This window comes from Bubalus kerabau, chromosome 12 (assembly GCF_029407905.1).
Source record: "Bubalus kerabau isolate K-KA32 ecotype Philippines breed swamp buffalo chromosome 12, PCC_UOA_SB_1v2, whole genome shotgun sequence".
NCBI classification, from domain to species: Eukaryota; Metazoa; Chordata; class Mammalia; order Artiodactyla; family Bovidae; genus Bubalus; species Bubalus kerabau.
In genome coordinates, this window is record NC_073635.1 from 71,156,648 (window position 1) to 71,173,546 (window position 16,899).

The 16,899-nt window shown below is 40.1% G+C and overlaps 1 protein-coding gene across 1 annotated transcript in view; it reads left to right on the forward strand.

Annotated features, from left to right (window-relative positions):
* The window catches only part of LOC129624640 (ATP-binding cassette sub-family C member 4-like), a 158,857-nt gene that overhangs the window by 133,544 nt on the left and 8,414 nt on the right, over positions 1–16,899 (forward strand). The window contains exons 27-29 of the mRNA XM_055542793.1: positions 4,577–4,666; positions 14,628–14,800; positions 15,215–15,320. Coding sequence (XP_055398768.1) covers positions 4,577–4,666; positions 14,628–14,800; positions 15,215–15,320 — 369 coding nt within the window. The remainder of the gene's footprint in view (positions 1–4,576; positions 4,667–14,627; positions 14,801–15,214; positions 15,321–16,899) is intronic.

Below are 16,899 nucleotides of genomic sequence, written 5' to 3' on the forward strand. Positions count from 1 at the left end.
ACAGCCTTGACGTACTCCTTTTCCTATTTGGAACCAGGCTGTTGTTCCATGTCCAGTTCTAACTGTTGCTTCCTGACTTGCATACAAATTTCTCAAGAGGCAGGTCAGGTGGTCTGGTATTCCTATCTCTTGAAGAATTTTCCACAGTTTATTGTGATCCACACAGTCAAAGGCTTTGACTCAAACTCTTACCCCTCCCCAATCAAGAGCCCTTTGACTTTACAATGTCTTACTGGCTCAGAGGTGAAGAAAGTCTGTTGGTTTGGTTACATGAAGTTAAGTTGTCTAAGTGTAGAAAGCTTAAATCTCTCTTCCCCCCAAATGAGTAGGAAGCAGTGATGCTTGTGTCTCAACACCCTAATTTAGGGAAGCTGAGAGCAGACTCTGCAGAAGGGGAGCCCAGTGCTGTTTCTTTGAGTTGCCCCACTCAGGAGAGCCACTCAGATAATGAACTCACATCATCTTCCCTGACTGCCTGCTCTCTGTGATCCTTGGAGCAGTAGCGAGCTTCTGGGGTCCTCTCTCTACTTCTCTCCCAGGCTCATCCCACCATCCTGCTGACCCAGCATGAGCAGATCAGAATTGGGGGAGACAGGATAGCAGCAAGGACCTGGGTAGGAACCAGAGACAGTGGAGTAGGGACATAGACCATTAGTCCTGGGGGATCTTTCGAAGATAAATACTGTGTTTTAAAGAAGGTACTCCTCAATTTGTGTTCAAAATTTGGGAATGAGCAAAAATGAAAGCTCTTCCTAAGTTATTTCTTTGAACAGAACAGGTAGGATGTATGTTCATCCTTTGTGCTGAGAATCTGAAGTAGGTTGATGTACAAAGTAGGTTGATGAACAAAGAATGTATGTTCATCCTTTGTGCTGAGGATCTGAAGTAGTTAAGTATGTTTCTCAGAAAGAACACTGACTGAGATTATGTTCAGGGAGCAGCTGCATATCTGAAAGGATCTGGAAAATGAAGTGAAGATGGAGAAAAGAGGAGTATTGGGGGGCAGCCTCCTCTTGCCTAGTCATGTCATCTGTTTTAACCTCATGGAAACAACTGAAGGATGAAAACTGCCTGCATGTAGGAATCTTAGGGTTGATAATTACAAAGAGTAAAAAAGTTTTGTGAAAATCTGAAGTAGAATAATGGTTCCCCTAAAAAGTACTCTTGCCTGGAAAATCCCATGGATGGAGGAGCCTGGTAGGCTGCAGTCCATGGGTTTGCGAAGAGTCAGACATGACTGAGCGACTTCACTTTCACTTTTCACTTTCATGCATTGGAGAAGGAAATGGCAACCCACTCCAGTGTTCTTGCCTGGAGAATCCCAGGGGTTGGGGAGCCTGGTGGGCTGCTGTCTATGGGGTCACACAGAGTCGGACATGACTGAAGCGACTTAGCAGCTTAGCAGCAGGAATCTTAGGGTTGATAATTACAAAGAGTAAAAAAGTTTTGTGAAAATCTGAAATAGAATGATGGTTCCCCTAACAAGGAGCTCTTACCATTGCACAGATGGTTGTTTGGTCTTGGTCCTATTTTCAAGAGTTTTAAGGGAGACCTTAAATTTGGGTCTCTGGAGTTTTCAGTTCAGTAATCATTTTGAAATGTATGAGCAGTGATTTCACCACTTTGGAGGCATATTGGCCACTTAATCAACTTTGTGCAATAAAGCTCCTGTATAATGTCTTTTTTTTTTTTGCTTAGAGATACACATTTTTTGGTGGCACACCCTGAGTCTTCTGCATTCATTTGTCTCTCACCAGACTTAAAACAGAGACAATATTGAAAGAAGGTACAGGAGGCTCTCAGTGTCATTCTTCTTCATGACTAGGGAAAAGAAATGTCTGTCTTCTTCATCTTATCAGGCTTTTGTGAAGTGAGGAGGAAAGTCTAGCCCCAAGGCCAGGCAGGATTTTGAGGCTGGTGATTCCGAGCAGTTCCGGGCACTTGTGGAAGAGTCAAGTCTCCTCTTGTTCCCACACGTGTGCATCCCCTTGTTCTTCCCCCTTCACTGAAAGGAGCCAGTTGGGCTCTTCTCTGCTGCTCATATTCTTGTGGCCTGACTTACTAGAGCATTCCAGAAGATAATGTAAATGGTCTACAGGAGCTTTTGTACAAGATTCTGTCTTGAAACTTGGAAAAAAGGAAAGGAATGTGAAGTCATTCAATCGTGTCCAACTCTATGAACAGGTGGACTGTAGCCTATCAGACTCCTCCGTCCATGGGATTCTCCAGGCAAGAACACTGGAGTGGGTTGCCGTTTCCTTCTCCAGGCATCTTCCCAATCCAGGGATCAAAACTGGGTCTCCCGCATTGCAGGCAGATACTTTACCCTCTAAGCTTCCAGGAAGTCCTGAAACTTGGAAGGACACATGCCGGGGTCCAGCCCCAGCTGATCCAGGGTATTCGAAGGAGAGACGGCATAGGCGAGGGTCAGGAAACAACTGCTTAATTAAACTTTAATTAAGGATATAAAGAGTAATAGAATAAGGATAGCTCAGTGAGGAAATTCAGTGGAGAAAAGAGGCTGAAATAAGGATAGCTCAGTGAGGAAATTCAGTGGAGAAAAGAGGCTGAGTAGCTTGGTTTACACGGGAGACCAATAAAACTTCAAGACAAGAAGTTTGCACCACTTACGTAGGCCGCAGGCGTCCTTCCATTCTCCCGAAGGAGAGGAGACACTGAGGCCTCCCTGGTCGGATCTTAGAAGCCCAGGCATAATTAGCAAGCATGGTGGGTTCCGCACTCCAGATGGAGACTCAGACAGAATTTGGGAGAGAGAGTGACATGGGGAGACCAAGTTTCAGTGAACAAGGCCCGCAGTTTATTTTCCAAAGTAGTTTTTATATCTTAAGTTATGCATAGAGGATAATGGGGGAAGGGGTGGAGTCATGCAAGGACAGCAGTTCCTGGTTCTAATCGAAGCCAGGCTTTCAAACTTATCATATGCAAAAGTTCAGGTGATTGACATCATCTTCTGGCCAGGAGGCCTGTTAACATTTTAAGAAACTTATTTTTCTCTAAAGGTGATTATTCCAAAGTCAGGCACCAGCCTCCAAAAAAGCATTGGACAAAGCTGCATTTTACATTTCTATACACCCATTATATCAATCAATACACTGCCAAGGACACAGTAGGTAAGGAGTATGGAGACTTAGCAGCAAACATTGGCCCAACAAGTGAAAAACCCTTCACCAATACAATTTCTAATCAATCTTTTAACTACTCAAAGGAATCTGTGTTTAGGCAGTTTAGAACATCTCCTGCCTCTCACAGTTGGGAGGCTCTGAACAATCACATGTGGCCGGAAAAACCCATTCAGGCAGGCTAGAGGATTTCCAAAGGAGTTTGTAGGTTGAAACACTGTCACACCCAGGAATTATTAACTGGAGCTGTAAGCTAACTCTTTTTTTCAGAGAGAGGTAGTGGGGGACAGCCCCCATAAAGTCAGAGGTGTAGGTGAAAGCAAAAAGCAGAAAGTAGGCAGACTCTGGTTTGGGAGGTAGATGCTCGAGAATTTCCAGGGGGACTCCTGAGGCTCGATCCCGCCTTTGCGTATGCCGAGCCTCCTTCCTCATGACCTTTGTCATGGGTGGAGCTCCTCACGCTGGCTCCCAGCAGTGATAGAATTCCAGTTGAGCTATTCCAGATCCTGAAAGATGATGCTGTGGAAAGTGCTGCACTCAATATGCAATATGCACTCAATATGCAATATGCCGGCTCCCGGCAGACACATACATTTCTAGGGTAATTTACTTGTGGCTCCTCCTAAAGTTGAACAGGAAAAGTTATTTGAATAATTTTATTATGACCCAGTCATAATGGGTTTCAGGTCATCTTGACCTTGCAGTTAGTAGTAAGGAGGCTCTGTGAGGCAGGTCATTCTGATGCACAGGTGAGAGAATGTGGGGATCAGGTTGATGTAGAATCCAAGGAGATCTCTCCTTGGACAGAGATGCTGCAGACCCCAGGAGCTGACTTCTCTTTGCACATGTGAGGATGTTCTTTCACACAAATGGAGATATTCCATATCCTAGAAGACTGTTTGACCAGTGGAGAAAAGAGCCTAGTTTATTCTTCAGTGCCAGTGTGTAAATATTTAATGGTTTTGCTTTGAGGCACAAACCTCAACTAATCATGCTATTGATATTTCCCAGTCACACTACGATTGACAATTAATTTATGTAGATCTTGATATAAAGTTTCTCCAGTAATTATATCCTCAGTTTGCGTGTGTGTGCTTAAGCCCATGGTCCCAGAAAGCCTTTTTTTTTTTTAAATAAGCAAATCCTCCTTTCTCTTCTTCATGTTTTTTCTTAAGATAAAAAACTTCTTCAACACTTTTTTCTTCTGTTAATGTTCAATAGTCTGGAGGATATTTTGTAGCATGCTTTGTACATGGAAAATTATTTTATAGATAACATTTTCTAAATGTACATTTGCAATTTTGTTATTAATTTTGTAAATTAATAATTAATATTAAGTAAATTTAGATATTTTATATTTTAATTCTGTTCTATAAGCATTGGGATATAATGAAAAGAGGTTAAGTTAATAACATTCAGTATTTTGGGGTATTTAGGAACCTGTTTTATTCACTGGAACAATGAGGAACAATCTGGATCCATTTAATGAACATACAGATGAGGAACTGTGGAATGCCTTAGAAGAGGTAATTTATTAATATTAAATATAATTAATTGTTAGTATCCATACATGTACATTTAGAGCATTGCAGGTAATTAAGAGGAGCTTAACAGTTTAACTGACTTTGTTTACCTCCTAGAAGAACATTGATAACATGTGTACACTTACAATGTTTATTAATTGATGATGATGAAAACCAACAATATAATGCCATGTTTGCATTTTAGCTTTTTCCTTAAAAGCTTGAATGACTAGACACATTATCTTGTCCTTCACAGAGCACTAAATTAGACGTTAAATCTGTGGGATCAAATTCTACTAGTGATCTAATGATGTCATTATCCTAATTACCCTCCAGTGTTCATTTCATTCCTTTAGTCTTAGGGAACATCTACTAAGGGGAGACAATAGTAGTTTTTCATTATTAACCAAAAGATGTGAATGAGATCAGACCAATAAAATAAGGAAGTTTCATAGTAAAGTGTCTATAAAAGTATATTTTGTAGTTGGAATGTGAGAAGAAGACAGAAAAAAGATTCATGCTGTCATGTCTGACTCTTTGTGATCCCACAGATTGTAGCCTGCCTGGCTTCTCTGTCCATGGAATTCTCCAGGCAAGAGTACTGGAGTGGGTTGCCATTCTGTCCTCCAGGGGATCTCCCCAACCCAGTGATCAAACCTGAGTCTCCCACATTGCAGGCAGATTCTTACTGTCTGAGCCACCAGGGAAGCCCTGGAATGTGAGAATGATTATTTATTGGTGATTATGTCATTTTAGTGCTGCAGCATGAATGCAGGTAACAGAACCCTGGAGAATTTGCTAAGCTTTTGTATGGAGAGGTTCATTTCTGGATAATTTTCTGTCATTTGTGTCATGTTTCTCCTTGCCCCACTTCTTTGAATTCCCTCACCCTTGCGTGAAACATTTTTGACTATTATCTTGCTGTTTTTTTGAATATTTAATGCAAATTATTTTGTATATTTGCCCTCATTTTACAAATTGATTCTACTGAGGGCAGAAACTCTAGACTTCTAAACCACAGACAGTCTTTGACTTTTTCATAGGACCTAGCTCAGTCTTTTGCTTCTGAAAAGTAAGCATGCACATTCCTATACACTAACAATGAAAGATCAGAAAGAGAAATTAGGAAATGACCCCATTACCATTGCAACAAAAAGAATAAAATATGTAAGAATAAACCGACTTAAGGAGGCAAAAGATCAGTACTCAGAAAACTGTAATTTACTGACAAAGGAAACCAAAGTTGACACAAATAGATTGAAAGATATATTCTTGGATTGGAAGAATCAGTATTGTGAAAATGACTATACTACCCAAAGAATCTACAGATTCAATACAATCCCTGTCAAATTACTAATGGCATTTTTCATAGAATTAAAGCAAAAATTTTTACAATTTGTATGGAAACACGAAAGATCCCAAATAGCCAAAGCAATCTTAAGAAAGAAAATATGAAGCTGGGGATTAGGTTCCTTGATTTCAGACTGCATTATTAAGTTGGCCAAAAAGTTCATTACATAAGATATTATAGAAAGACCCGAATGAACTTTTTGACAAATTCAATGCAGAGCTACAGTAGTCAAGATGGTATGGTGCTGGCACAAAAAAACAGAAATATAGATCAAGGGAGCAATATAGAAAGCCCAGAGATAAATTCACATACCTATGGCCACCTAATCACCTAATCTATGACAAAGGAGGCAAGAATATAGAATGGAGAAAAGACATATCTTCAATAAGTGGTTCTGGGAAAATTGGATGGCTACATGTAAAAGAATGAAATTAGAACACTCCCTAATACCATATTGGAGAAGGAAATGGCAACCCACTCCAGTATTCTTGCCTAGAGAATCCCATGGACATAGGAGCCTGGTGGGCTACTGTCCATAGGGTCGCACAGAGTTGGACACGACTGAAGTGACTTAGCATGCATGCATGCATTGGATAAGGAAATGGCAACACACTCCAGTATTCTTGCCTAGAGAAACCTGTGGACAGAGGAGGCTGGTGGGCTGCCATCTATGGGTCGCACAGAATCGGACACGACTGAAGCAACTTAGCAGCAGCAGCAGCTAATACTATATACAAAAATAAACTCAAAATGGATTAAAGACCTAAATGTAAGACCAGACCCAATAAAACTCTTAGAGAAAACAAAAGAAAAACACTCTTTGACATAAATAACTACCAAATTTTTTATTGCTCTTTTCATTTCAGAGAAGTGTGGCATAGTTCCTTAAATTTTTTTTTTTTTTTCCTACGCAAATCTGAGTAACTGTTCGTGTTGTTTTGAATTGATGTATTTGTCATTTAGTGTTACCCTTACAGGCAAGCTCTGAAATCTGTAATATGTAGATGAGCCTTGACTGTGAGCAGTATGATTTGGATGGAGGTCATACATTTCCACCTCACTCCAGTACTCTTGCTTGGAAAATCTCATGGACGGAGGAGCCTGGTGGGCTGTCGTCTATGGGGTCACACAGAATCGGACATAACTGAAGTGACTCTGCAGTAGCATACATTTCCAGCCAGAAATTCTGGTTTCTAAAGGATGTCAGCACTGAGTCTTTACACACCCACCTGGCTTTCTAGCAACGTGAGGATTTTGTTTTCCTAAATTGGGCCAATTGCTTTACCTTTTCCTGCCCCAAAAGAAGTGCACCTCTGATTTCATTTAAGTCTTTGAGTCTATAGTGAAATTCTAGAAGAGAAGAGGGGAGAGCAGTTAACTATCAAATGTAATAAAAGACAGGATGATCAATGATCTTGCTGAAGAATGCTGAAGAAGCTGCACTTGAAAGTGAAACAGGAGAGTGAAAAAGTTGGCTTAAGATTCAACATTCAAAAAACGAAGATCATGGCATCTGGGTCCCATCACTTCATGGCACATAGATGGGGAAACAATGGAAACACCAAAAGACTTTATTTTGGGGGGCTCCAAAATCACTGCAGATGGTGACTGCAGCCATGAAATTAAAAGACGTTAGCTCCTTGGAAGAAAAGCTGTGACCAACTTCGACAGAATATTACTTTAAATATTACATTACTTTGCCAACAAAGTTCCATCTTGTCAAAGCTATGGTTTTTCAAGTAGTCATGTGAGAGTTGGACTATAAAGAAAGCTGAGAACCAAAGAATTGATGCTTTTGAACTGTGGTGTTGGAGAAGACTCTTGCGAGTCCCTTGAACTGCAAGGAAATCCAACCAGTCCTGAATATTCATTGGTAGGACTGATGGCATCACTGACTCGATGGACGTGAGTCTGAGTGAACTCCAGGAGTTGGTGATGGACAGGGAGGCCTGGCGTGCTGCGATTCATGGGGTCGCAAAGAGTTGGACATGACTGAGCGACTGAACTGAACTGAACTGAACTGAGGACTGATGGTGCAGCTGAAACTCCAATACTTTGGCCACCTGATGCAAAGAACTGACTCACTGGAAAAGACTCTGATACTGGGAAAGATTGAATGCAGGAAGAGAAGGGGGATGACAGAGGATGAGATGGTTGGACGGCCTCAATGACTTGACAGACACGAATTTGAGTAAGCTCCGGGAATTGGTGATGGACAGGGAAGCCTGGCATTGTGTAGTTCATGGGGTCACAAAGAGTAGGACACGACTGAATGACTGAACTGAATTGAACTAACTGAACTTGAATTCACAGGACAGATTTAATGGTGAAATTATGACATCTTAAGAAAAATACTGGAAGTACTGGTAAATTATTTTTCTATTTGTTTCCCAGCTGATATATTTTTTCACAGATTCTCAGGTAGAAAAATTACTCTGAATTTTAGAACACGTTGTTCCATGGACAGAGAGGCAACTTTTATCTAAATTCTAAAAATGATGAAGTGTTAGAAGGGGTAGATAATACTAAGATCCACCTTTATTTAAACTGCATTTGGAGCTTTCTATAAAAAGAAGTAGCGTGAGTCTATTTCAAAAGTGAAGTATGTGGTTTCTTTATATTGCTTCTGGAATTTACCATGTTAACTTTGGTAATATCACTTAGAGAAATCATCCCATCATTGTTTTTCTCTAGGAATTGCTTCTTTATGACTGTTTTAAAGAAAATATACTAAATCTTTCATTGAAAACATACATATGTGATAAAGAAAAATTCCTGAAGAAATAGAATAATGGGGTGATTTATTACTCTGTGTGTGTGTGCATGCTTGATCATGTCTGACTTTTTTGTGACCCTCTGTGGAACTATTGCCTGCCAGACTCATCTGTCCATGGAGTTTTCCAGGCAAGAAATACTGGAGTGGGTTGTTTCCTCCTCCAGAGGATCTTCCCAAACCAGGAATTGAACCCACATCTCTTGCATCTCCTGCATTTGGTAGGAGGATTCATAACTACTTGTACCACCTGGAAAGCCTGTTACTCTAAGAGGTATCACTAAATCAGTGAGGTCAATTTTTATATAAATTCAAAACCATAGTTGCTGCTGCTGCTACTAAGTCGCTTCAGTCGTGTCCGACTCTGTGTGACCCCATAGATGGCAGCCCACCAGGCTCCCCTATCCCTGGGATTCTCCAGGCAAGAACACTGGAGTGGGTTGTCATTTCCTTCTCCAATGCATGAAAGTGAAAAGTGAAAGTGAAGTCACTCAGTCGTGTCCGACTCTTCACAACCCCATGGACTGTAGCCTACCAGGCTCCTCCGTCCATGGGATTTTCCAGGCAAGAATACTGGAGTGGGGTGCCATCACCTTCTCCTCAAAACCATAGTTATTAGTGTGTAAATGGTGCCAAACTGGACATGTGAACCCAAACTCACAGAGGTGACCTGAGAGTGAATAGGAGGGAACCGGTCTTTTAAAGTCCTCTAGTTCTGTTTCCTCCTTCTTCCTTGGAAGAGATGGGCATTCAGAAGGGAGGCAGTCCAATGGGTGCTGCCCATCTCATCTTGCTTATTTTTCAAAATATGCTGAAAATACATTTTTTGTATACTGAAAACTAGCCACCTTACTATAAATTGACAAAAATTCATCAGTTAATTAGTGCTGATTGGGGCACTAAGAAGCAAGATAATGCCACAAATAAAACATGAATGTACTTGAAGAGGAAGCACCTTATCACTCAAAGGTTAAAATAGCACAGTAGATATAACTCTTAACATGAATCACCAATGTGTCACTTCTGTTAAAAAAATGAAAACAAAACAGCTGGGATTCTGGGATATGAAGTTAAGCATATGGTCTGTCCTGTCAAAACTGGGGAAGAAATCATGCAGTCAAATGTTCGATGTTGATAGTGTCTCTGTTAGGACACAAGTGTGTCTCATCACACAGGAAACTGAGATACAGAAACCTGGGCATCAGCAGCTTGTGCATTAGGAACCACATGGTTCAGTCCTTGCGGTGGAGACAGGTCACATGTCTACTTCCAGGCCTTGTGTTTGGTGAAGGGGCTCTCCCTTTACTTCCTTTACTGCCAGTCCTGCTCTAGTAAAAGCTCTTCCCCATCTGTTGATTGCATTTCAGTGGCTCCTTCAGTGCACACCAGCCTTTCTTCTTTTTTTTTTTTTTTAATATAAATTTATTTATTTTAATTGGAGGCTAATTACTTTACAATATTGTGTTGGTTTTGCCAAACATCAACATTTTTGAAAAGTAAGAAGGTTCCGCAAAATATATAAACCGTCTGACATCTGTGTTGATCTCCTGAGCGGGGTGTTGGTGCCTGGTTGGTAGATTCAGTATATTAGTAGGTTATATTGAAATGTTTATAGTGATAGAAATAGGGCGCCTTCAATTTCAGTGTATTATTTTTCAATTTTGCTATCTTCTGTAATTTTCCCAAACTCAAAAACAGTCTGAAGGATTCTCTACTGAGATGTATAGCTTTGAATAGTATTATATACTCCATTTTCCTTAAATCATAACTTTTTCAGTGCTTTCCACTGTGTAAAGTATGAGGTTGTGATATCTTGGACCCAGTTAATTGTTATAATATATTCCTTTTACACTTAAACTTGGAGAAGGAAATGGCAACCCACTCCAGTGTTCTTGCCTGGAGAATCCCAGGGACGGGGGAGCCTGGTGGGCTGCCATCTCTGGGGTCGCACAGAGTTGGACACGACTGAAGCGACTTAGCAGCGGCAGCAGCAGCAACACTTGAACTTAATAAGGAGATACTGTTATGTATAAATTATTTATATATGTGGATTTATTTTCTAATTTATAGGATCAGATGTGTTACACGATGAGATTCACTCATGCCTTCATTAATACAGGCAACAAATATCTCCTGAGAGCTTGTTAGGCAGTGTTGCAGAATGTAGGGCTATCACAGTCATCAAAAGACAAAATCTCTACCCTTGGAGCTTAAATTCTCTTGGAGAAGATGGAAAACAAGTCGATGCATATGTAACAAGGTCTCAGTGTTGATACATGCAAAGGAGGAAAATGGAGCAGAACATGAACAGAAGCTAGCTGGCAGCATTATTAATATTGGGCAATATCTATTGATCTGTCATAAAGTCTACATGTACTGATTCATTTTGTACTCTATCAGTGTTAGGAGGTACCCATCTTTATAATTATGATAATATAGTCTTAGAGCTTAGGAAGGTAAGGTAGAGTAAGTTTAGAAACTTGCCCAGTTGGCAGAGCCAGGCAGGACTTATGCCCAGGCTGTCTGGCTTCAAGTCTCCATTTTTATTTTTTATTTTTACATTGGCTGTGCTGGTTCTTCATTGCTACTTGTAGGCTTTCTCTAGTTGTGGCAAACAGGGGCTAATCTTCGTGGCAGTACACAGCTTCTCACTGACATGGCTTCTCCTGTTGTGACACTTGGACTCTGGAGCACACAGGCTTCAGTACTGTGGCCTGCAGGCTCAGGAGTTGCAGCCTGTGGGCTCTAGGGTGTGGGCTCGGTTATTGTGGCATGTGAGTTCACTTGCTCCTTGCCACGTGGGATCTTCCTAGACCAGGGATGAAACCCATGTCCTGTGCATTGGCAGGTGGATTCTTAACCACTGGACCACCAGGGAGTCCCAAGCCTCCAATTTATTTTTTTTTAAATTTTCAAATCACAGGAACACGGAAGGAATAGTATGATGAACACATATACACATTCACCTGGATTCATCAGCTGTTAGTGTCTTCCCATATTTTCTCCATCAATATAATCTATATTTTGCTGAATTTTTTGTAAGTTGTAGAAATGTTTATTAAAAGTTGGATTTCACCTTTAAATACAAAAATGTACACCTTTTAAGAACAAGGACGTTCCCTTATATGTCCTAACACAGTCATATCAATCAATAAATTTAACAGTGATATTATGCTATTATCTAGTATGTTTTCAGAGTCTCTTATTGTAGCTCCTAGTTATTATTGTCTCTGCTTCTATTGTCCTTTTTCCCCATTTTAATACTTAATTATAATTTGATTTTATCATTGCACTACAGAGGGTCTTCATATTCATATATTCCAATAACTATCCCTGATTTATAAATGAAGACAGAATCTCAGAAATTAACATTTTCTGAAAAACATTTCCCCTCACAACCCTTTTTCCTTGTGACGCCGATATAGACAAATTCGAAGGAAAGTATAAAATCAAATTAGTGATGAGATGTCATCCAAGTCAGAGGCAAGTGTGAGTCAGGATGTCAGTCTTAAGCAAGTCCAACCACTTGCACCACAATCCAAATCTTACTCTTTAGATTTTATGTACTTTTCAAGCTAACACTACCTACAAATACCATATTTAATCCTAACTCATAATTCCCTTTTCATGGGATCAGACTCCCATCTGGAACATAATTCAGGTTCATATTCATAGATATGCTCCAGCATTTAGGATACCTGAAAAATGAAAAATTAAAAACACTGCTCACTCATCCTTGGTGTGTTGTTATCTGACATTGTAAAGGGTCAGATAATTTATCAGCCATCACTCATCAAGCTGTTGGTCTCTTAATTTGGAGTGTATTTCTTCTTTGTTATTCAACTTCAAGTAAAGCCTGAGTTTGGTTCTTGCTCCATAATACTTTTCAAAATAAATATTTATTGAACTTATCCCTACCACCAAATGTAGTTTCAGATTATCTTTGGCAGTTAAAAGTTTGTTTTTTCTAATCTTTGGAGTATAACTTTATGAAGATAGATTGATATAAACATCATCTATATCCATATTCTGGGGAAAATAAGATGTTGTGTCTTATTTTTCATGAGTTTTCATTCACTGCAAGACATTTATGACACTGAGGAAAATGCACTTGATTGGTCCACTATTTATAGAAGTAAACTTGGGAAAGAACCATCACCAGAGCAGGTTCCAGGATTACTAATGTATAAGGTGCAGTTTGCAATTGTTTGAATTTGTATATTTTCAGTTCAGTTCAGTCACTCAGTCGTGTCCAACTCTTTGCCACCCCATGAACCGCAGCATGCCAGGACTCCCTATCCTTCACCAACTCCTGGAGGCTACCCAAACACATGTCCATTGAGTCAGTGATGCCATCCAACCATCTCCTCCTCTGTTGTTCCCTTCTCCTCCTGCCCTCAATCTTTCCCAGTATCAGGGTCTTTTCAAATGAGTCAGTTCTTCACATCAGGTGGCCAAGTATTGGAGTTTCAGCTTCAACATCAGTCCTTGCAATGAACACCCAGGACTGATCTCCTTTAGGATGGACTGGTTGGATCTCCTTGCAGTCCAAGGGACTCTCAAGAGTCTTCTCCAACACCACAGTTCAAAAGCATCAATTCTTCAGTACACAGCTTTCTTTATAGTCCAGCTCTCACATCCATACATGACTACTGGAAAAACCGTAGCCTTGACTAGACAGACCTTTGTTGACAAAGTAATGTCTGCTTTTTAACATGCTGTCTAGGTTGGTCATAACTTTCCTTCCAAGGAGTAAGCGTCTTTTAATTTCATGGCTGCAGTCACCATCTAAAGTGATTTTGGAGCCCCAAAATATAAATTCAGTCACTGTTTCCACTGTTTCCCCACCTATTTGCCATGAAGTGATGGGACCGGATGCCATGATCTTAGTTTTCTGAATGTTGAGCTTTAAGCCAACTTTTTCACTCTCCTCTTTCACTTTCATCAAGAAGCTCTTTAGTTCTTCACTTTCTGCCATAAGGGTGGTATCATCTGCATATCTGAGGTTATTGATATTTCTCCCAGCAATCTTGATTCCAGCTTGTGCTTCATCCAGGCCAGCATTTTGCATGACGTACTCTGCATATAAGTTAAATAAGCAGGGTAACAATATACAGCCTTGACATACTCTTTTTCCTATTTGGAACCAGTCTGTTGTTCCATGTCCAGTTCTAACTGTTGCTTCCTGACCTGCATACAGGTTTCTCAAGGGGCAGGTCAGGTGGTCTGGTATTCCCATCTCCTACAGAATTTTCCACAGTTTATTGTGATGCACACAGTCAAAGGCTTTAGCATAGTCAATAAAGCAGAAATAGATGTTTTTCTGGAACTCTCTTGCTTTTTCGATGATCCAGCGGATGTTGGCAATTTGATCTCTGGTTCCTCTGCTTTTTCTAAAACAAAATGTGGTGGTAAGATTTTATCTTCAGAGAAAAAGACTGTAAAATTTTTTGAAGTTTTTCTTTAGTGTACCAACTCCTATGCAAAATGAACGTTTGGAAACTTGACTCAACTATAAAGATTGTTTTAACTTTTCTGTTGAAACCACATTGGGAGAAATAGCTTCATTTTTTGAGAGACTTCCCTAACTAATCCCAAGGGTGGTGGGATTTCTGGAGGCTGTCCTATGGCAGGGATGAGGGACATTGAGATCTTTCTGTCCTGACTTGACTCCACCATCTTTCTCAGTGAACACTCTTTGGAAAGAGCTCTCCCCATCACCTGGCTGTACATGTAAGATACATAAGAAGTCCTGAGGATGTCAGAGTTCTAATGTGTAGAGGCTTGTCTACTTCAGTAACAGTTTGCTTAGGAAAATATCATTCTTTCTGTATCCACAGGTGCAACTTAAAGACATCTTTGAATATCTTCCTGGTAAAATGAATACTGAATTAGCAGAATCTGGGTTGAACTTAAGTGTTGGACAGAAACAACTGGTGTGCCTTGCTCGGACTATTCTTAAGAAAAGTCAGATATTGATTATTGACAAAGCCACATCAAATGTGGATCCAAGGTATGGAGCTGAGATCCAGGAAACCTTGAATCTGAATTCTTGAATTCTAAAGGTGGTAAATTGAAAACATATTCTCTTGGCCTCATGGATATTTCTTGATAATATTAATTCCAGAAAACAAAGGAAAAACCAAGACATTTTATATAGGGTTAATGTTGTTATGAGGCAACCTGAGAGAGCTAGATTCCTAAATCCAGCTCATTATAATCTCAAGCAATTTTGAGGGAAGACTATTTTCCATTTTTGAAAAACAATAAATTTCTGAATAGACTTTTTATACTTAGTTTTTTAAGGAACAAGATTATACATTAAGATATTGATTTTTAAAAACATTATTAAAAGTATCATGATTTTTTAAGTCAAACATCTGCTTTTCCTGTTTTTACTGAACTAAATCAATTTCTTTGATTCTAGAACTGATGAGTTAATACAAAAAAGAATTCGTGAGAAATTTGCTCACTGCACTGTGCTAACCATCACACACAGGTTGAGCAATGTCATTGACTGTCAACGGATATCGGTAAGACTCTCACCACTTTAGCTGTTTTCATTTATGTTCAATTTTTCAATGTATCCTTCCTTGAAAAATTTGATGGGAACCTCCAGTAATGTAATTTTCTCTTAGTTTCTCCTCTCTTTTCTGAAAATTGTTGTTGTTCATTCGCTCAGTCATGTCTGATTGTTCGTGACCCTATGGAGTTCAGCATACTAGGCCTCCCTGTGCTTCACTATGTCCAAGTTTGTCCAAACTCATGTCTGTTCAGTCCGTGACGTTGTCCAACCATCTCATCCTCTGTCATCCCCTTCCCCTCCTGCCTTCAATCTTTCCCAGCATCAGAGTCTTTTCCAATGAGTCAGCTCTTTGCATCAGGTAGCCAAAGTATTGGATCTTCAGCTTTAGCATCAGTCCTTCCAATGGATATTCAGGGTTGATTTCCTTTAGGATTGACTGGTTTAATATTCTTTCAGTCCAAGGGACTCTCAAGAGTCTTCTTTATCAGCACAGTTTGAAAGCATCAATTCTTTGATGCTAAGCCTTCTTTATGGTCAAACTCTCACATCCATACATGACTACTGGAAAAACCATATAGCTTTGACTAGACGGACCTTGGTTGGCAAAGTAATGTCTCCGCTTTTTAATATGCTGTCTAGGTTTGTCATCAGAGAAGGCAGTGGCACCCCATTCCAGTATTCTTGCCTGGAAAATCCCATGGATGGAAGAGCCTGGTAGGCTGCAGTCCATGGGGTCGCTTAGAGTCGGACACGACTGAGCAACTTCCCTTTCAGTTTTCACTTTCATGCATTGGAGAAGGAAATGGCAACCCTTTCCAGTGTTCTTGCCAGGAGAATTCCAGGGACGGAGGAGCCTGGTGGGCTGCCGTCTATGGGGTTGCGCAGAGTCGGACACGACTGAAGCGACTTAGCATCAATAGCAGTAGCAGCAGGTTTGTCATAGCTTTTCTTCCAAGGAGCAACCATCTTTTTAATTTCATGGCTGTGGTCACTGTCTACAGTGATTTTGGAGCCCAAGAAAATAGTCTGTCACTGTTTCCATTGTTTCCCCATCTATTTGCCATGAAGTGATGGCACTGGATGCCATGATCTTTGTATTTTGAATGCTGAGTTTTAAGCCAGCTTTTTTCACTCTCCTCTTTCACTTTCATCAAGAGGCTCCTTAGTTCCTCTTTGATTCTGTCATAAGGGTGGTGTCATCTACCTCTCTGAGGTTATTGATATTTCTCCTAGCAATCTTGATTCCAGCTTGAGCTTCATCCAGGCTGACATTTTGCATGATGTACTCTGCATATATGTTAAATAAGAAGAGTGACAATATACAACCTTGACATCCTTTCCCAATTTGAACCTTATTTGTATTTCTTGCTTTAGAAATAGACATAGCTTTTTTATTGTACTTCCCAGATACTGCGTTTTTGCAAATTGAGAGCTTATCATAACCCTGCATCGAGCAAGTCTATGGGCGCCATTTTTCAAACAGTATTTCCTCATTCCAATTCTCTGTCTCACCTTTTGGTAATTCTCATTATATGTCAAACTTTTTCTACAATCATTATAGTTTCTCTGGTGATCTGTAACATCAA